The sequence below is a fragment of the Aythya ferina genome (genome assembly GCF_964211825.1).
Source record: "Aythya ferina genome assembly, chromosome: 6".
Classification (NCBI taxonomy): Eukaryota; Metazoa; Chordata; class Aves; order Anseriformes; family Anatidae; genus Aythya; species Aythya ferina.
In genome coordinates this window covers 35,716,066-35,737,035 of record NC_140303.1, presented here as the reverse complement: position 1 = coordinate 35,737,035, position 20,970 = coordinate 35,716,066, and the positions used below count along the sequence as shown (strand labels likewise).

The following is a 20,970-nucleotide window of genomic DNA, read 5'->3' as shown; positions in this document are numbered from 1 at the left end:
CCTTGTGCACAGCCCTGCTGCACCGCCAGCCCTCAGAGGAGCCACAGCCTTGGGGGCTGGACCCTTGGCACGCTGTGCTTTTGGGTGTTTTGGCAAGCTCCTGACTAAATCCGTGCTGAACTGTGTGTTTCGTGCAAGTAGAAAGGTTGGGGTTTGGGCTCTGAGGGTTGCAGGGGGATAATGACTAAAGCTAAGGGCAGCCTGCTGGCAAAAAAAAAAAGGGGCACTGTTTCCCTACAGGCTGCAGCCAGTGTGGGAGCTGCTGGCCCTGCAGGAATAGTTCAGCCACTGTTCCTTAGGATTTGATATCACCCACAGTGTGCCATGCCCCCTCAGTGTCCCCTTCTTCATCAGCCTGTGGAGAGACAAGCCTCAGACCTGTGCCTCCAAATAAGCGTGTCTGGTTACTTGGAAATCCCTGATCGGTTTGCCATGGCATGTCACCCAGGCTGAGTTTGGGCTCACGGTATGGCTTGTTGAGCCACTGGCCTGAGGTGGGATGCACTGGGGACTCACCCCACCTCCAAGCTGCAGCTTCAGATTCAATTGGGATGCGATGGGACAGGCGGCTGGGGATGCAGGGAGCATGGTTTGGGCACATCTGCCTCATGTGCCTGCTCCCGGTGCCCTTGCAGCTTGTGGATTCAGTTTGGGACTGACTGATGATGGAAAATAGGGTTTAGGTAATCTGTGCTTTGCTCCAATCCAGGTCAAGCACATACACCTGGATTGCACCGCTCCATAGAAAACATGCTGGGCAACAGCTCTACCCAGAAAAAAAAAAAAAAAAAGAATAATAAAATAAAGTAAAAAAAAAAAAATAATAATAATAAAATAAAATAAAATAAAATAAAATAAAATAAAATAAAATAAAATAAAATAAAATAAAATAAAAATCCTTTTTTAAATCCCAGTTTTCTATGCCCTCTTGCTTCCCAAATATTTCCACCTGGGATTTTTTGATATTCTGCTGTTGCTGTTATTGTTTAGAACTGTGAAGATTTAAAAAAGAATAAATCATAATCTGGCCAATTTCACTTTGGTGAGTACCTGGAATTTCAATGAATTTATCTTCTAACATTTGGCAGCGATCAGCTTTTAGGATGATGAATGTCAGGAAGGCTCTCAGCATTTTTACAGAGCTCCTCATGGTATTTTTAGCCTATTTTTAAAAATCTCTTAACTCTGTTTGGAACAATTGATTAAGGTCCATGTAAATGCAGCTTTTATTTTATTATGAGCAGAGCTCTTTTCTTCCTTAGCAGTTTTTTTGTTTTGTTTTGTTTTGTTTTTAATGGAAGTGTTTTCATCAGGTAGATATTTTCTGTTTTCTAGACAAAATTTCTAAGGTAAACCCGTCAGTTTTTGTATTCTCCTAAGTGAAGGTGCACACATTATTCTACATTACGCAAGATCTGGTGCAGAGTAAGATAACTAGCAATTCTGTAGTTAATAACAAGATTTCTCGTTATGGAATAAGTTTTATTTTGCACTAATCCTATTAAATATTTAGCAGATTCCAGGTAGAATCAAATCTTGGAGTTTAAAATTCAGTATATGCATGTGCAGTTTTTTTTCCTATGGGGAAAAGAGTATGACTTCTGATAAGCACTGAAAAAAGCAAAATAAGTACTGGTTGTAAGAGGCAGTTATCATAATCCACCTGGGCCCTTGGGGCAGTACAGAGCCCTGAGCTTGAGCAAGAACCCATCAGGTTCTGTCTGAGTTAAAACCTGTATTTTTGGGAGCTACCCAAACTGGATTTAAACCTCGATTAGGACCACAGTTAGATTTTAGTTTCAGTATTTTCTTTGTTCAAGGAAACACAAACACATCTCAGTGCCTCTGTTGGTTGATCTGGATGTTAAAAACATTTTCTCAGTTTACAATGCTTCTCTCATTTGCATGGAAAAACACCTGGATGGGGTAAATCCCCATTACATATTTTAATGCATGGCAGCAGCATGTCCTGGTCCCTCCACCACAGTGGTGACCACCTGCGTGATGGTTACAGAAGAGGCAGGGATCATCATACTGGGAGACCAGCAGCATGTGCCCATGCTGGACGGGAAGAGGAGACACCCTTGTGCCTGCCCTGGCTTTTGCAGAGGGAGCCTCAGGCCACTCTTCCCACTTTTCCTCTTTTCTGGAGGAAAACAAACCCATCCGTTCTGCAGGCAGCCCCTGGGGCTTACTTCAGAGAAGCGCCTGCCCCAGTGGCGTTTCATTTCAATCTATCTCCCCAAAAAACTGAAGCTTCTAGGTCTGGAGATCAATTTTTTTCTAACAGAGCCCTTCCTGCCTTTTCATTAAAGTCTGGCTGCTGGTGCAGTTCTTCCAGAGCTTTTAAAAAACCTTTTTTCAGACTATTTGACTAGAGGTCATATCTCATGTAAATGTAATTATAGAGCTAAGGCAAGGGCAGAGGGGGTGTCTAATGTGACCACCTCCAAAAAGGATATTTGATTCAAGGTGAAGACCAGCTTTTGCTCTACAGACCATAAACCATTTAAAAAATATATCTCTGAGAGCAGAGACGGTCATGGTGAAGTGTGCCTTTTACCCTCAGTAGCTCACAGGTCTTCAACCGGGAAAATATGCTCATAATTTCAATTTTCCACGGCTGTACTTGTGCTGCTGCCAGCCTGTAGCAGCTGGAGACTGGGGAAGGGGCTGCCCACAACACTTCATCGGCAGGATTCAACATATTTGACACACGGTGCCCCAAAGCAGGGCGTTTTCAAACACCAGTGTACAGATGTGTAAAGGCTTGCCCATGGAAGAGCTCTTGGCCCTGCTTCAAAGTCAGCTGTGCAAAAGGTAAGGCTGTGGAGACTGAGCCTTGAGAAACGCTCCTTGAGCAGGGTTTCTGGTTCAAGAGAGCCAGAAAATACAGTACATTTATGGGAAGTTGGAGCTTTTATTGCTGTATCACAGAAATACAACGCATCTCGGAGCCTTGTCTCAGCCCAGCATTTCTGATACGGGTACAACAATGTGCTGCATCGTTTGGCAGGCTGCAAGGCATTAAGAAGCAGGGGAGAAAATGTCCTCCCGAAAGGTCTTATGGATTTATTTTGCCGAACAAGAGCGACCTGCAGCCACTAGATGGTGGTGCAAGGACACTTTTCTGCTCTTCTTTTTCCCCTCAGCTCTTTTTGGTAGTGCTTGAGGCGGCCTTTCCCAGTAACACGGGCTGCTGTGGGCTTTGCTTTTTTCTTCTTAGGCACTGACAGAGGTCATTTGGAAACAGATCACTTGCTGACTTCCCATCCTGTGTAAAGCAGGCCTCAGGCAGCAGTTACGACGTGATTACTGCTGGCAGAGTATTTTTCTCTGCGTCACGGCTCAGCACCGGGAAGGGCAGAGGACTTGGCTTTCAGTTTGCGGATTAGCCTTCTTTTATAGGCTGTGGAAAGGAAAAGTGCTTTATATTGAACACAGTGGGGGAAAAAAGGGTTGTCAGGAAAGAGTTAATCTCTGAAAATGGCCATAGTTCGGAACATTTACCATGGAAAAAAAAAGTCAGGAGATTTTCCTCAGGCTCAGCGGTCAAATCTCCAGGCAATTTTTTCCTCCTCCTGTGAGACTGGCGTTTGCCCTATGAATAAGAAAAGAAACACGGTCAGGAAGACTGGTTTGGCAGCGGCACAGGCAGGGTCAGCCCTGGTCTGTAGGGCACATTTGGGATACGGGGACACGCAGTGCACGAGGGCCCCTACATGCACCAGCCCTGGCCTTGGGCTGCTGCACTGAGCACCCAGCATTGGGATGCTGGTGCTTTCCCAGCTCCCAGAGTCAGGTGAATGGGAAAAAGCTCTCCTAGCATGTTTTTAATGGTAAATTTCCAGCCACTGGGATATGATGGGGCACCCTAAAGATGACTCGTAGTATCCTGGGACCATAGAAAAGCTCGTGTTGGAAGGGACCTCGGGAACCACCCGGATGCTTTGAAAGAAGTCCAGGCACAGGTTCATTTAAAGGCAATTTCGTGAAAGCTTTCAGCAGTTGGTGAGTAGGGGAAGGGGAAGGGGAGTCAGAGTGCCTTGGGCTGAAAAATCAGCTCCGACAGGGAGTCTGAGAGACAAGGCTTTGGTAAGTACCCTAAAAGCAAAATAATCTTGTATCAGAATGATAAATCTAGAAGACCGGGAGAAGCATTCACATATTTAAGTGACGAACTGTCCTTCTTACCTTCTTGCCTTCTTACCTTATCCTTCTTGCCTAAAGCACGCAGATAAAGCCATCAGTTCAGAGCAAGCCACGATTTCAGAACTGGGGGGCAGAAGGAGAGGAAACTGCTTTGTGTTTCAAATCGCTTCTCCATGAGCTGCTAAAAATTGATTGCTGGGTTCCATTAAAATGAAAAAGAAGTGCTGCTGCTTTTTGGGGGCTCCCCACTACCCCATGCCACCCCCAGCCCGTCCCTTGGGTGCCGCAGGTGAGTCCTGTCTGGAGCTACCTGCAGCTCCAGCAGGGAGAGACTGTGTGAATTACAGAAATGTCTGAGAAACTTGTAATTGTGGGAGTAGGCTTCATGGAGGATATCCCTGCAGCACAGGAGCTGCAAGCCCCCGGCAAAATATTTTCTCTTTTCCTCCCTGCCTCCTGACGGCTCCCCTTTTGCTACCTGGGATTATTGGTTTCTGGGAGCAGAGTCTGTGTTTTCTGGGGTATTTGTGCTTTGTTTCATCTCAAGATTTACTGCTCTTTGGGAAGGCAGACAGATACCCATTCCCCAGACATCACCTGTGTCCCAGTCCTACCAAAACTCTTGCTTGTTTTCTACTTACAATTTGATTTTCACTGGAATCCCAAGACTGAATAGACTGGTTTAAAGAGCTTCCAAATGAGGTGGCAAGGATACAGAGGATAATAAGATAACCTAGAAAGGATCAGAAGTGGAAGAGATAACAGCATTGAGGAGGCACTCACTGCCAGTCCTAACACTAAGCATGCAACCAGAGCCAAAATGGTCTTCGGTGCTCACTCTCTGGTGCTCTTTGTACTCCTGGTACAGCTTAGAGACTTCAGCAATGTTGTTTAAACAGGTCTTTGAAGCAACGTCAAACTATTAATATCATATATACTTATTAGAGGCAAATTTGCCTTTGTGGGCACCGACACAACAACAGGCCACGATGTCCTGGCCCCCTCCACATGTCCTTGCTCTCCCACCCAGCCTCAAAATCTCATTTCCTTTTCCCCAAGCAGTTTTTGAGCTAATTCCCCCAGCAGGGGCATGACCACTGAACTGGGAGGTGGGGTAGAGCCCAGGCAGGTGTGACAGATCATGGCAGGACCAGCACCAAATGTCTCAGGAAAATCAGTGCTCAGCTCTGGCACCTGCTCCTCCTTAAATAATACATTAGTGGGTGAGCTTTCCTATAGTGAGGATGTTTTCCATCTCAATTTCTAGTATCAGGTATAGTGAGAAAAATTAAAATTCAGGTTTTATTACCAACACTTTAATTATCCAGTGTTATCAAGTTGTCACCAGGCCTTTAATTATTTTTCAGTTTATACCTATGATTGCTTTAGTGATGTTAAGGTAGATCTGCAGCTGTAATAGGAAACGTCTGAGTTCTTTATAATGCTGAGGATTGGAAATGATGAAGTTAATAAAATTCACTCATCTCCTGTGCCATGAGCTGTCATCAATACAGTGTTCATCTGCAGCTGGCATGCTATTTAATTACACCCTTTTGGTACCAATAAACACTTAATAATATATTCAAAATGAGTAAACAGGATATAATGCTGTCCGTGATTTTGCATCTACTTAGAGATTGGGCACAATACCATAAAGCCTCACTGCCAAACTGTCTCAGCAGTGGACTTTGCATTTTGGACAGAGGCGTGAGGTGGGGAGGTTATTGGTGTGCAGGATGTGTGTGCTCAAAGCACCTGGAGCACTCTGGAGATGCAGCAGAGGTTTCACACCTGATTAACACCATTTCTGTATAGTTATCATTGTTTACAGATGTTGTAACTTTTACCAGGCCAGGCAATTTTGACTCAGCAGAATATGATGCAAAGAATGAAACTCTGATTACAATGATGAAGCTGGTATGGAAACTCTTACAAACCTTGCTAGAACTGCAAAATAAGGAAATCATGTCCTGTTTTACACCGTATTTGAGCACCTTTAAGATAAACCAAATTGCAAAAATCCTCAAGCATTCAGCATCTCTTGCCTGATGGCTCCCCATCACCACCCAGCTTGCTTGTCCCACTGGAAGTGGTGACCATCCCCTCTGCTGCTACTCAAACACATTATTTGGTGGTGCTCGTTCTTACCATACAATGACACTTCTTGCCCAGAATTAATGAGCAGCTGTATGAAATAACATTGCTAACCAGCACCTGCATTTCCATCCCGCAGTACTTTCTGCAAACAAATTTTACATGTTTGAGATCGAAATCCTTGTGTAATCGCTGGTGCCAATCTTCCTGAGACTGTGAAGCAAGGCTTGCTAAGACGCTGCCCGTGTGCTGGAGACCACTGCATGCTTTACACCGCTCTCCTCTCTGCTAATTGACCTAATATTTGCATCCTCTGAAGGACCACAGCACTGAGCAGTGTGGTTTTTTTGCATGCCGATGTACGGCTCTTCCTGACAGCTTGGCTCACAACTGGTTCCCCCCAAAAAACAACTGTGCTGCACAGATGTGGATCATTAGTGCCTGAACCAGAACTAACTTCTCAGAAAATTGCACTTACTGCAGGACAAATTGAGTCTGCTATGGTAGAAGCCAGAATAATTGCTCAGGGGACCACGGGGCTTATCCAGCAGTTAATTCATTATTTGTACCTGCTCGGAGCCAGGATAGAAACAGCAGGCAAGGCGGCAGCTTTGGAGACAAACTCCAGTGTCTCAGGATCAATTTGTTCAGATAAAGGCTTATTGCCATCACGGCAAGGTTGCAAAACACCTCTACAAGCACGTACCAGTGGGAAAAAATAAGAGGCTGGAGCTGTTTCACCGCAGTCCTTTTGTTTTGTAATGAGATATGCGAGCTCTCTTTTCCTATAGCCATGACTTGAACGCAATGAATGCTGTGTTTGGGGCTGTGCTATGCCTTCGTGGGCACCCCAAAGTCAGGGCCTGGAGGGGGAACACAGCTTTACTCAATTTGTACTTTTTAAATACTAAAGTAATTTTTAAATACTAAAAAATATCCTATTTGGGTGAATAGTCTTACACTCATGTTGTCTTAATACTCATGTTTGCTTATCAAATCTACCATTGCTTAAGAAGTTTGTAGATCTTCCCTACCTAATGCAAGTATGGGAGAGTGTGTTTTTTGTTTTGTTTTTATTTCAGGAGGGAGAATAAGTTAGTTAACATAATCTTGGGTAGATTTATGGTATTTGTTCTGCACCTTTACACAGCCATTTTTACCAAAGCAGATAATTAATCTGATTGTCCCCTGTGCATTTATAGGCATAGTGCAGATGCAGTCATTTTTCTCTCCTCTGAAAACAAATACCTCCCACGTGAAAAAGCAGTTACCATAAAGAGAGAGCGTTTGACTCCATCAGGGCACCCACACTGCACTCTATTAGCACAGCCACTTTTCCATCAGTGACAAAATGCAACAGAAACAAATGCAATACGGACCCACGAAGCTCGCTGGTCAGAGAAACACCTGCACGAGAACAAACCCAACAAACCCAACCCGCACCACCACCGCCACCATTACTGGCAGCAGCCCAGGCAGGCCACCCCCACACGCGCCATGGTTGGCCATTTTGGGACTTGTGTTGTCGCTGGGCCTGTGCCTGTGCTCTGCTGGGGAAGAAGCTCAGCATGGGGACAGGAGAGCAGCAGTGCTCCACCACAGAGCAGAACCACCACGAGGTTTCCCAGATTTGGGGACGCCCCGGGCCAACCCCGCTCCAGGTGCTGTGAGCCAGAGCTGGCTTTCAGCCGGGAAGCAAAGTGCGCTCCCCACGTGGGCAGGATGTGCTCCCCCTAAAGAGGTTTCCCATCTAGGTCCATTTGTGAAATTGGCCATCTGATGAAGTAATTTAAAGGATGCTGAAGTCACAAACAAGGCATAAAATAATATGGAGTTGGAAAGCACTTTTTCCTTATTAGGTTTATCAAGGAAAAGCTAGCCTGGCAAGCTTGTTCTATCAAGCAAATGGATGTGGTAAAAAAAGGAAATGAAAATTCTGATCCATATTCATTGTCTTGGTGTCAGCAAGGGAGAAAAAAGCTCCACTTTACATTTTGCTTTGCTTTCGAAAGCCGATCTGAAGTTTCACAGACAAAGTAATCAAAGCTGATAAAGAAGCAAAAGAAAATCAAAGATAATTAATAGAAACAAAGCAAACAGCATAAGAGACCAGACAAAGTGTCTAATATTAACAAAATACAAAACACAGGACGTGCTTGACTGCACAGAGCAGCATCTCTGGGCATTGACAGAATTGTAATGGGGAGATTTCTCTCCCCATTATTTTGTAATGGGGTGCTTTCTTTTCAGAAGGCGCCACAGGCACTGCCTTCTGCCCTAGTTAAGCTCTTCTCTTGTGATGAACCACTGTGAAGTAGCTGCACATTGACAAGGGCCATGTAGATGCCAGGTTGGTAATAATTCTTTTTTCCCCTTCTAATTATTCAAATAAGAAGTAGCATTGAGCTAAAAATAAGACCAAGCGTTCTCCAGATCTGCAATTACTCTCTCAACTTGTACTTGTCTACAGTATTTCTTCAGCTAATCACTACAGCGCAAAACATGCCAGAATTGTTTGAAATCAGAATTCAATCCCAGACACAGTAAAAGACTAATAATGAATGTTGTTTACACACATTTAATTCAACATACCAGAAGCAATATTCTCACTCCCTTAAGCATTTTATTTGCTTATAAATACAAGTCAATACCACAAGATGGCACTTTCTTACTTGCAACACATACTATTATAAACACATACCCTCTCCAGATGCTCCCAGATGTTTACAACATTTAACTTTTCAGTGGTTTTGAAGCATTTAAAAAAGCAAGACATTCTACAAACTGTTTTTGTGTTTGATGTATATTAAATGAGGTCAGGGAATTAAATTCAAAAAAAGAATTTATAAATATTTCAGATAAGAAAATTTAAATACAAAAGCAGAGTTTGTATTAATTAAACTGAATAACAATTTAAACTGGCCATAATGTATCTACATGGTTTTATTTAATTTAAAATACTTTTTAAACAATCAAATCCTCTAGCCATTCATCAAAACACCTATCTACTCAACCTTTTAAAAAATATTTTCAGTTAAGAAACCACCGAGGCTTTTTCTTAGCAATCCTTATTCTGTCTTGTAGGTGGAAATGAAGTGAAATCATATTCCAGACTAGAAAACAGGATAAGAAGGAAGAAACTTTAAAAAAACAGATAACTTTAGATCCTCCAGCTAATTATTCTTTGTGTTTCTCAAAATACATGATCCAGTTTTAAAGTCTTTGAACGAAATGTAAACACTATAAAACTCATTGTTGAAATATGTGAACAATAAAGAACCCTGCACTAATATAGTGCATAATGATGCTGTGTCAAACTTGTCATTTACAGTAAATGTCACATTTTCCTCTGGATTGTCATGCCTTTTTGTTGGTGCTTTTTTTTTTTTTCAATACTAATTCCTTTTGATGTCAGTAGACTTTATACTTTTATTTTTTTTTATTATTCCCATTGCTCAACAGGAAGAGATGCATTTTCCAGTCTCTTCAGAAAAGTTGCACAAGATCCAAGACTTTGATACCTTTTTTTTTTTTTTTTTTTAATAACAAGATGGCAAAATTTCAAGCTTGCGGTATTTCTGTTCTGCTCGGTATATTACACATAAGGAGATTCCTCAAAAAACTGAGAAGTCTGAGAGTTACAAAAAAGAAAGCAGTTAAGGCAGTCAATGTCTACATTTGGATTTCTTTTTTACGTTACATGTCAATGTCTCCATCATAAGCTAAGGTTAGAGGCTTCTGTTGTGGAGGAGTACTTTGATGCTGCTTGCTTTTTTTTGCTGTAAGAAAAATAAAAATATTTCAGGAGGCAAAAAATGCAAATGGTAATAGAGAGTGAAGCTCAAACACGTCAACAACAAAAACTTCAACAAAAAATTATCTTCCCACACTGGCTATTTTCCTTGGCACCCTATTGAAACAACCTTAATTATTATTGAGAAATACACCTCCTTGCTAGTTTTCAAGTGATGGAGAACTCTGTGTTGAGAGATTTTTGAAACAGCGAAGATCCCACGGCTTGCTGCAGCTGAGCAAACCAAGCTGTCAGGACGACTATGAGAAGTTCCCATGACAGTGTTCCCACATCGCCCAATTGAGGAATTTAGAAAAATATTGTTGCCAGCAGCTGACTTCAAGGATGGGATCTACGTGACTGCTTATCACAAGGGGGTTGTTTTCTTGCAGTTGTTTGAGTGCTTTTGACCAATAATCTTGTGTGAGATGCTATCCGCCCCTGTTAAGTTCACTATAAAAGTCAGGCTTTTCGGGTAATAAACAGAGCATGATCTGACCATACTGGTGTCTGTCGTTGTTTTCGGCTGTTCTTCCTGCAACATATAGCCGAAACACCTGAGAGACGCTGAGAAACTCCAAGCACCGACTCGGACGCAGAAATCGCGGTGAGACACAGGACATCCAGGATCGAGTTGCTACGGGAGAGCAGAGGCGTCTGTGGACAAGGGCAGACGACCTGCACTGTGTGGCGATTTGGCACAGAGCAGAGGGGTGGAGATCACAACCCTGCAGCCTGTCTGATGGAGGCAGAGGCGGCTGTGCAGCTTCTCTCTAGCATTCTCTCTACGAGAGGCATATCTTGCTATGCAAAAAAGACTATTCGTCCCCAGATCAGTGATATAACTATGGTGTTACATCATTTGATAATTGTACAAACGCTCCTGGATAATATTCAGTGGGTTTCTGCAACGAAACAGCAGCAGCATAGCAAAAGGACTCTTTCAATTTTGTGTCTAAGCACACAAAAATAATGTGGGTGTTACGTTAGTTCTTTTCGAAATTCCCAGTAACTCATCTGATAACCATGGATGCAGGGCACATGCCATCTACTGGCAATATAGTGCCACATATTTCATTAATTGAAAATTCTCATTTTCTGAAGAGCTCTTGTAAAGCTCTCAAGTTTCTGTTATGAAGCATGAGAATAGGCAGCTTGCTTTCTTAAACAAGTTATTTTGAACACTTCACAAGAATTTTCCCCGCAGTTAAATGTGTTCTGGTAAGCATAGATTTATACATGAGAATCCCACTTTTCCCACCTGTTTCCATCCTGAAGACATTTTGAGACATTCAAATTCAGCCATTTCCCTCAATTATCTAGTGGTTTTCCTCCTCATTTTCCTTTTCCAGTTCATCTAGAGTCAGCAGAATTAGAAACTAATTACATCAGTAATCTGGGCTGCATCTGATCTCAAATACTGATAAAACAATAGAAATACAGCTTAAGGAAAAACAAATCCACACTAGACACAAAGCAATGTTTTTGAAAAACAGAGTGAAAATACTAGTATGATCAATCCATGTTGTGGGCTGCTGTCAATGGCAATTTTTAAATCAGAAATGGATGTCTGAAAAAGTCTAGCTTTAAGAATCCAATCAGGGAAGCAATCTGTCTCTTACATGGACAAATTAACACTGTTGTCTCTCTTGTTGTTTAAGAAGCACATGTGCTATAACCATCTGAAATCTAAAATGGAGTCATGAGAAGCACTTTTAAATTGCAATAGCCTGTTTCCAGTTGTTGCAAAACAGTGCTAACCTGATTCATAGAATGCAAAGAATTCCCACTGCATCATAATTTTTTTAAGCGGTTCATCAGATGCCAAGTTTTAAGTGATCCCCAGCTCTTTGATATAGTAAATGCTTCTGATATTGGTTTAAAATTCAAATATATCCCACATTCAACCTCAAAACCACAACACAGTAAAAAACTAAACTTTGGTTAGCTAACGAAAATCTTTTAAATAATCAAGACTCCAAGTAGCAAACTGTGATGACAAGGCTCTATTTAAGAAGCAAAGACACTGCCCACCATTCACTCTAAGTTTACAGACTTTAAAAAGTGCCCCCATGGCATAGAGAAATCGGGTTGGATCCGATGATCTCGAGGTCCCTTTCAACCCCTACAATTCTGTGATTTGTGAACGTTATATGTGTGTAACAAACAGAAGGGATGAGTTACCTTGAAGCTGTAGCCTTGATCTACAAGAAACCGTTGTCGCTTGGTTGAATATGGCGTTTCCTGAGTGTCTTGGGACACAAGAGAATAAAAAAAGGCATTGTATTCCTCTGCAACCATGCCTAGGAGACAAAGACATCAAATGATTAATTCTATCTGGAACACTGTAACCAAGAACAAAAAAGGACTAAACAGTAAAACTAGGTGTTTAAATACGCCATCTCTCCACAAAATCAATTTGCAAAGTTTATTTTAAAGACAAAGTGCACTTTGTCTCTGTAATCCAGAAAAAGGGCAAGAAAGTCAGGTTTCCTAAATGACACAAAACCAGAGGTAAAAAACAAAACCCCTACCCTGCTTACAGGAGTCATTTTCCAGATAGACAAACACAGAACTGAAGCACTATGAATAATTTCACTCTCCACCTGACAGTTACAGCCTCCGCTAAATTATGACTGCTTCCCTAGTGAATACTCACTCTTTCTAAAATACATGCCAACAGGCTGTGACATAAACCAACTTTCAAGCTTATTACCACCCTGTACAAGAGATCTCTTGAAGCAGAACCACTTTTGCCTGGAGCTACTTTTTGACTTGTCTCAGGAAGATAAAAACTGAAATACAGCAGATTAAGCATTCCTTGTTTAACAGCTAATGGAACAGCCTTAAGTCGGTGTCTGTTAGGAAACATTCAGTTCATCAAGTCAACCAGAAATTCATGTCTAAGAAACAGTTCTCCTTCGTTCCAGACAAACTGAAACAGAAAAAAGTGACAGAAGCACCCCACTACCACCTTCCCAATAATATTCCTCAAACTAAAAATGAATGGGAGTCATCAGTCAGATTTCCAGTAACCAAACCTGTGATTCCTAAAACCCTGCCCACACAAAAGTTTAAATCCTACCGACCTTCTGCTTATCCATCACAAAAATGAAAATGCCAATACAATCAGACAGTTTTCTAGGTGATCTCTACTCACTGACTCTAGAAGCCACCATAAAGAATTAATTTCACAGACTCATAACAAAAACCATGGTTCAACAGAAGCGGATGATATCTATCCCTTTTTCAGACAAGGTTTTTCCATTGTGGTGGCTTTCTGTTAATTTGTTCTCAATGAGAGCAATTGCTTGACAAGTTGCACTTAACCTAAACCACACCAAACCAGCAGGCTGCTTACAGCTGGTTTATACAAACCTGCTAGTGACTAACAACTGGGCTAAAATGCTGGACAGGAAGCCCGCCCTCACTTCTACTGAAAAAGCTGCCGACTACATCTTTTAATCGATCGTATCACTGTCAGTCAGGCTGCTTAAGCCACCCCCTGAAAGCAGTGGAGCTAACGCCAGCCAGAAATCCTCCTGTCTGCCATGTCAGCAGAGCTCACTGGCACTGCAGCTACAGAGAAACAACTCCACAGATATCCCAGACAAATAGCTTTGCAGTTTGCAATTTACTTATCCCCTAGAATCCCCTAATCATGAAAGGACAGAATCAAAGAATAGAAACAATCCTTGCTTTATGGTCATACAATATATTCAAATCCACAAGTTTTGGAAAAAAAAAATAAAATCACTGTGAGTTCTGGCTCCAGAAACATTGAATGCTTCTACTGATATTATGCATATTTCACAAAGCTAATTTTAAGTTGTTAAAAGTGTAACAAGAAGTGGGAAAAAAAACCTCAGAGTTATTCTGGCAACAGCGAAACAACATTATAATGGAAGGGCAAAAAAGACATGAGAAAATATTTAAGAAAATACATTTCTGGCTGAAAAACTGGAAAAGGAAAGAAAATATTATGCAAGTGAAAGACAGGGTGGCATCTATATTGTTAGAAAAACCTCTCCCATGTGATCTCAACCTAACAGCTTATTTAAGACACAGTTTATTTTGTTTACATTTCAGTATTCAATTTAAACTTATTAATTACTGAAATGCTAAACAGAGCCTAAGAACTATCTCATTTACCTTTTTTGGCTCACAGCACTCGCCCCAGTCTTTGAGCCTCCTGTCTTCAAGACCCACCATGGGATGAAATCTGAATCAGAATATTGGCTTCTGGTAGATCAAAGGACGTATCCCCTACCTACAACACAGAAGCAATCTCTGAGCAGCATCTTATATTTATATGCATGTTTCATAAACAAAGACTGAGTACAAAGTACACCTTTGTTAGCTGCAATACGAAGATGGCCAATGCACAGCGTGCATATATAACTTGCTCTTAAATAAAGTTCTCTCTGAAAATGGATACAATAACACACATAGTCCTCAATTACCTTGGAAATGAAAATAGCGTTGATTTTTGGATTGTGCTTGAAGTTTTGTAGAATTTGCATTCTTTCTCCTTGTGCAGTAGGATCATATACATAGGGTCTGAAAAAAAAACAAACCACAGAACAAATGCAAATTAAACCAAATCAAGGTTTCTCAGTCATTTCTTCGCAAAGATACCACATCAGGAAGCACAGAACACATTTGAACTGATAAAAGAACAGATCACATTTTGATACAGCTTACAGTTTGCTTTTAGCTTGTTGGGATGTTTATGGCAGCTATCCAGCTTGTGGAACCCTTGACAACAACTCAGCCTACCAGAAATAAATTCTGGCAGTTACAAATGTTTTGCAATTATGTGCACCAGTGAAGCTGTAGATGAGACCGAATACATTGAGTAGGCCTACATGAAAGACTAGAGGCAGCTGTTAAAATAAAAGATGTTTTCCTCAAATCTACTGAGTTAGCACGTTAACAGCTGCAGCCTTTGCTTCCTGTTCAAACACTTGAAAATCCAGGCTTCTCTAACAATTCACTTCCTTCACACATTTTATCGCTTCACTGGGATCCCACAGCTGTTCAAGGATGAGGTCCCAGAGCATCGGAGGTACCTGCCCATGCACCCACCTATCCACCTGTAACTGTACTCCTCAGGGAGTATCCCCAAGCAATGATCTTAAATAGCTGTTTAACCTTAGGAAAAGTCAAAAACACATTCTTGAGACACACCTATAGGAATATTTTGGTTACCAAAGGATGTTTAAGATACTGAGGAGTTACTGTAACAAGGCACAAAATATCTAGCACACAGGAAAAAAAGGGGAAGGTGTCATTCTTTTGTTTTATCCACAAATTGGCTATGAGAGGAAAAAAAGGAAAAAAGCATTAATTCTTAATTGTCTCTACGAGATGGATCCTAAAGTGCAGGGACGCCAGCAATTCAGGGCCCAAATACCAGGTTAGGTCCAAGGCCAATGCTTTTGTCATACGTCTCCCAAGCAAAACAAAACTAAAGTGCTACACATCACAGCAAACTGAAAAAGCCAAGAACAGCCTTTAATGAGCTCTCATATTTGGTACTCAGCAAAAAAGGAAGCATGGCATGGACTAAATAAAACAATGTTGACAACGGATAAGCAAATATTGCAACCAGAAACTGTAAAACTGGTATTGTAATTTTAAATTTCCTCCAATGCACTCTGGTTGAACCTGTTATCTCATCCGTGCCCCAAACTGGGTGCTAAAAATGAGTGTTGTGGTTTAACACCACACCACCACCCACTCACTCTCCCCACAGTGGGATGGGGGAGAGAATCAGTGGGCAGAAGTGAGAAAACTCGTACGTTTCATACAGGTTTCGAGGAGAACAAAACAAACGAACACACAAAGAGAAACAAAACCAAGAAGAACAAGTGAAGTAAAACTCAATGGTTCACCACCAGCCAACCGATACCCAGCCAGCCCCCAAGCAACTGCAGCCCTGGCACACTTCCCCTCCAGGTTTTAGTGCTGAGCAGGACACCCATCCTGTGGTCCAGAGCACCCCTGTGGCCAGCCTGGGCCAGCTGCCGCACCCCCAGCCTCCTCGCTTGGTGGGGCTACAACTAGAACATCATCACTGTGTTATCAACGCTATCGTTATCAGAAACACAAACATAGCGCCATACAAGCTACTAGGAAGAAAATTTAAATTAAGCACAGAAAAACCTAGAGCGCCAGGCTATCAGTCCTCCACGCAGCCCCACTGTCCCTGCACCCTACTTCACCATAATTAAGATGCATCTAAGTACTTCCCAGAACATAGAACATGCAGCGCTAGGTTGATTTTTTTTTTAAATGAAGCCTTTCATTTCCTACAAAAAGGTGTTTGAGGGATCTGTAAAGATGCCTCTCCAGTATTTTGACATACTGTCAAAACTACACAGGGACAGTCCTTCAAAAACAGCCATTTAAATATATTAACAGCACCAGTAAAAAATAAACAGCCCAAGTTATACAACTTTCGATGAAAGACTCATGAGAGTAAAAGCTGGCCAAGCAGATTTGAATTCCATGGCCCCAGAAGTTATAGACGAACTAATTCCTGTCATGTGCATGGCCTTTCCTTGCCAGTACCAAAGGAACACATGGGGGTCGAGGAGGAGCTGGCACAGGGGCATCATTAAAACACTCTCACACTCATCCAGCACTGCAATTGTCCTTTCCTTTTAACATGTCTCTGTAAACTGGAACTCCATACATGATGCATGGAAAGGAGAACTGAGTCAAGAACATGAAAAGCAAGCACCTAGTATTTCTTCAACTAATTACTTCTACAGCATCTACCCCATTTAAAAACTGTTGTGCTATTTAGCAAGCACCCCCTCCTGTGTCCTTGTTAAAGGCTCTTTTTCTGTGGCGCACTAAATTACAATAAATGTCTAGAGGTGACTGAAATCTGTGAGATTAAGATAACTTTCTAGGAAGAAGAAAAACAACAGTGCCGTCACTGGTTGTGAACACTTACTTCCCAAGCCTAATTGCATACTCCTTCAGTGCAAACACATTGTCAGCAAAAACGTTGAATTTGTCATTCCGTCGCTCATGAAACTTAATCAGGAATTGGCAGGCTCGGAACTTATTTGGGTTGATGGTGTAGAGCAGTATCCGTTTCTTTGTTTTGATGGCTACATATTCTCAATAAAATTCAGGTGACATTGAGCACCAAACCTAGAATTAGAAAACACATCCAGAGTAACCCCCAGTTATTTTTTGTATCCCAGAGGGAATTTAAAAGATATTGTGGGGTGATAATACATGAAAGCTTTCTGTACAGTGCAGATCACAAATCTTAATACAGTAACTTCTGTACTAAAAGGGTGAAAGGTACAGGCTGTGACACTGTGACCACAACAGGAACAGGCACGGGGCTGACTGGAACAGGACTAGGAAAAAGTTGTTTCACACCTGGTAGTCTCCCTGAATACTACCACATATTAGAAAGCAAGTATTAAGGGAAGAAACTTTGTATAATCTCCCTGCCGCTGCAGTCAAAGCCTTTTCCCTACAAATTCATTTTCATCCATATTCTCAAAACATAAAGACACATTTAGTCTTCGTTACAGAACAAAACTGTATGAACAAGTTAACAATTACTTTAACAGACTGCAGCTGTTTATGGAACTGCTGCGCTCTCTTCTGGCACCGTGAGAGAGTAATACCTGCAGTGGCCATGCCCTGCCTAATCAGCCAGCAGCACTGCCCTCTGCTGCCACCTAGCAAGAACTGCACTTAAAGAGTGAACTAGACATCTTTTATGGCTATGGAGAATAGTTGGTAAGAGATCACAGAATCAAAGAATTTCTAGGTTGGAAGAGACCTCAAGATCATCGAGCCCAACCTCTGACCTAACACTAACATGCTACTTCTCAATAGCATGCCAAGGAGATCCACACAAATAAGCAAAGCAGCTGTGCATGTATTAATATTTCTCAGCCATCGTTTTTTTTTATTTGATTCTTTGCTTTAGCAATATCTCAGAGTATTATTTCAAAACATTGGCCTTAAGAATATCAATGTACATGTCATTCAGGAGAAAGGCAGCTCAGACTTCACTTTCCAATGTCTCAATGTCTCAATATTAGTTATACTGAATAATACCTAAACTTTGAACCTTACTAATTTAACTTAAAATCAAAATTATTAATTAATAATATTTATTAATTAATGGTTAATTAATAAAAACACTAATTAAAATGATCAATTAAATGATAGAAATATTGATTTATTAATTTTAAATTAAATTTAAATTTCAGGGACTGAGAGAAATTGTGTTGCTGGCGGAATTAACCAAAGTACCGTAACACTGTCAGGACTGAATTTGCAGACCAATTATTCTCCTTTCCACGTAGATACTTTCTAGGTACTCTTTGTTTGCATTCTATTACTTTTAAAAAGTACATAAGCTCCGCTACCCCTGGTTTGCACAAAGTCCAAAAGGAAAACAATGGACTCACATGAAAAAGCAGCAGATACTGCTGCTACAAGTCAGTTTGGTTTATTTTTCCTTTAATTGACTGATCATATTAATAACCTCGGATATGATATGTAATAAATATGAAAAAATACAACCAATTGCTTTCATAAATTATCTGTAATGTACTGTAGCCCCAGTACATTTATCACAGCTAGTAATCTTCGTAATAATCTTTGTACTTTAGTAGGCAAGAGACTGGAAATCCAATCCATGTGTGGATTTTATTTTTTTAAGAAATGCTATCGCATGTGGAAGACCCCCCCATTTAAAAACGTAATGACAGCCACTAGTAGCTCAGGACCAACTGAAATCATTAACGAATGTATTAAACTTTCAACAACTAAAAATACGACCCTGTATTAACACACATACACACACAGCTGGGAGCTGTAAAAATCCACGCGCACTAAGACCACAGCCATTTATGCACAGCCGTGCAACTCAAAGACTTCTTCCACACTACCAATGCAAAGAGCTGCTTACCTGTTGTGTTTCAGCACCAGCTTCACCTTCCCAGAGCTGACAGCGCACAGCTGCAAACAGACAAGAGCAGTCATTAGGAACACGCCAAACAGCAACTCCAGGTTTGGGACCAAATGCTGCAGAGCAGTTTAGTTCGTTGTGAGGAAGTAGGGTATCTTCGGGCAGAACAAACACGTCAAAAAATATCGGGGGAAGAGAGGCAGCAAGGAAAGGATGTCGCTGGTAGCAACAGATGTATTCCTTCTAGCAGTACAACAGCCTTACCTTGATAAACTGAATTATTCCATCCGGGACACCAGTCTTGCTCAGCTTCTGTAAGTACTCGGTGCCATCACTGGTCTGCAAACCGACGCTGACAGCAGCATAGAGGGAGGAAGCAGTCAGCTTGCACTCCTGAACGTGGGTTGGTCTGCACACGGGCTCGGCAATGGCAGCCAAGAAATCCTGAGCATATTTGTAAACCGGAGAGAAGGCTTCCAGAAAAATATGGCCATCGGGAGCCTACGGAAACACAAGGACATTCTGAGGGTGCGCCAGCAGTACCTGAGGGAAATAAGGTCTTTCCTATAGAGTAGACATTATGATACAGAGAGACTCCACTATTCAGGTGGTAATGTATTTATGTTTCCCAAAAATGTATTTACCCTAAGAATTTACCCTTCTATAGCATGGAAAACAAACCATCCAGATTAGCAAAGGTTTCCCAGATTAACAATGTGGGTGTTTTTCCCTCAAAGTAACTAGTAAAGATTTGGCTTCCTGCTCTAAGCCAAGACAAGCTTCTAGCCCCATTCCACCAGCACAGAATCATAGAATGTATCCTGGGTTAGAAGGGACCCACAAGGAGCATCGAGTCCAACTCCTGGCACCACACAGGTCTACCCAGAAATTCAGACCATGTCATTAAGCGTAAAGTCCAAACGCTTCTTAAACTCCAACAGACATAGTGCAGTGAGTACTTACCTGGGGAGCCTGTTCCAGTGTGCAACCACCCTCTCGGTGAAGAACCTCTTCCTGATGTCCAGCCTGAACCTCCCCTACCTCAGCTTGACACCATTCCTGTGGGCCATATCACTGGTGACTACAGAGAACAGATCGGTGCCTTCCTCTCCACTCCTCCTTGTGAGGAAAGTGTAGGCCACGATGATGTCTCCCTTCAGCCTCCTCTTCTCCAGGCTGACAGGACCAGTGCCCTCAGACGCTCCTTGTACGTCTTCCCCTCCAGGTCCTTCACCATCTTTGTCACCCTCCTCTGGTCACTCTCCAACAGTTTCACGTCCTTTTTGTGCTGCACACCGTACTAGAGGTGAGGCTGCACCAGCACAGAGCAGAGCGTGACAACCACCTCCCTCGACTGGCTGGCAGTGCCGTGCTTGGTGCACCCCAGGGTACGGTTGGCCCTCCTGGCTGCCAGGGCTCGCTGCTGCCTCAACATTCAGCTTGCTGTCAACCACAGCCCCCAGACCCCTCTCTGCGGGGCTGCTCTCCAGCATCTCCTCACCCAGTCTGCAGGCACAGCCAGGTGCAGGACCCGGCGCTTTTAACTTCACGCGCCTGGTCACCACCCAGCTCTCCCACCTGCCCAGGCCTCCACCACCCTCAGCGCCCCCTCCCCTCGAAACAACGGCCCTGGCCCGCCCGCCGCGCACCTACCACCCAGAGCGGCACCCGCAGCCGGCACTCCTCGGCGCCCTGCTCGTCCAGCTCGCTGCCGCCGTCCTCCACAAGCTCCCCGGCGGCCGAGGGCACGGCCTAAACCGGCCTCCTGCGGCCTCCCCTCCCCGCTCCTCCCTGCCCATGGCCGCCATCGCCACAGCCGCCTCAGCCACCACAGCCGCCAGGGGCTGCGTCACTTCCGGAGGGGAGAGGCGGGAACGGGCTGAGGGGAAAAGGCGGGAAGGGGCTGAGGGGGAGCGGGGGAGGGGGGAGGAAAGGTTGATTTGTTTTTCCTTTTTTTTTAATATTAATACAA

The 20,970-nt window shown here is 42.7% G+C and overlaps 1 protein-coding gene and 1 long non-coding RNA gene across 16 annotated transcripts; both read right to left on the bottom strand.

The window, feature by feature from the left end:
* Nucleotides 1-2,008: 2,008 nt before the first annotated feature.
* LOC311438883 lies at nt 2,009-7,493 on the bottom strand. Of its 2 annotated transcripts, XR_014694407.1 has the most exons (5): nt 5,126-7,493; nt 4,794-4,885; nt 4,211-4,275; nt 3,511-3,601; nt 2,009-3,409 (listed from the first exon to the last, which is right to left on the bottom strand). It is a non-coding gene; the product is annotated as an uncharacterized lncRNA (long non-coding RNA). The 2 variants fall into 2 exon arrangements; XR_014694408.1 differs by lacking the exon at nt 4,211-4,275.
* A 1,315-nt stretch (nt 7,494-8,808) lies between these two features.
* Nucleotides 8,809-20,789, bottom strand: LOC311438882 (uncharacterized protein). 14 transcript variants are annotated; one of them, XR_014694397.1, is made up of 9 exons: nt 20,652-20,786; nt 19,263-19,499; nt 18,999-19,048; nt 17,007-17,209; nt 14,503-14,599; nt 14,192-14,309; nt 12,224-12,342; nt 11,301-11,396; nt 8,809-10,676 (listed from the first exon to the last, which is right to left on the bottom strand). XR_014694397.1 is itself a non-coding variant. In XM_084523817.1 (7 exons), exons 4-7 carry the CDS (start codon nt 17,023-17,025, stop codon nt 11,428-11,430), a joined length of 267 nt encoding a protein of 88 aa, XP_084379943.1. In that variant the 5' UTR covers nt 17,026-17,209; nt 18,999-19,048; nt 19,263-19,499; nt 19,962-20,602; the 3' UTR covers nt 8,809-11,427. The 14 variants fall into 14 exon arrangements, 3 of the variants coding, with proteins under 3 accessions (XP_084379943.1, XP_084379942.1, XP_084379941.1); XR_014694400.1 differs by lacking the exon at nt 20,652-20,786 and adding an exon at nt 19,962-20,602 and having other exon boundaries at nt 8,809-9,622; nt 9,667-12,342; XR_014694401.1 differs by lacking the exon at nt 20,652-20,786 and adding an exon at nt 19,962-20,602 and having other exon boundaries at nt 8,809-10,824; nt 11,301-12,342.
* Between the last annotated feature and the right edge of the window lie 181 nt (nt 20,790-20,970).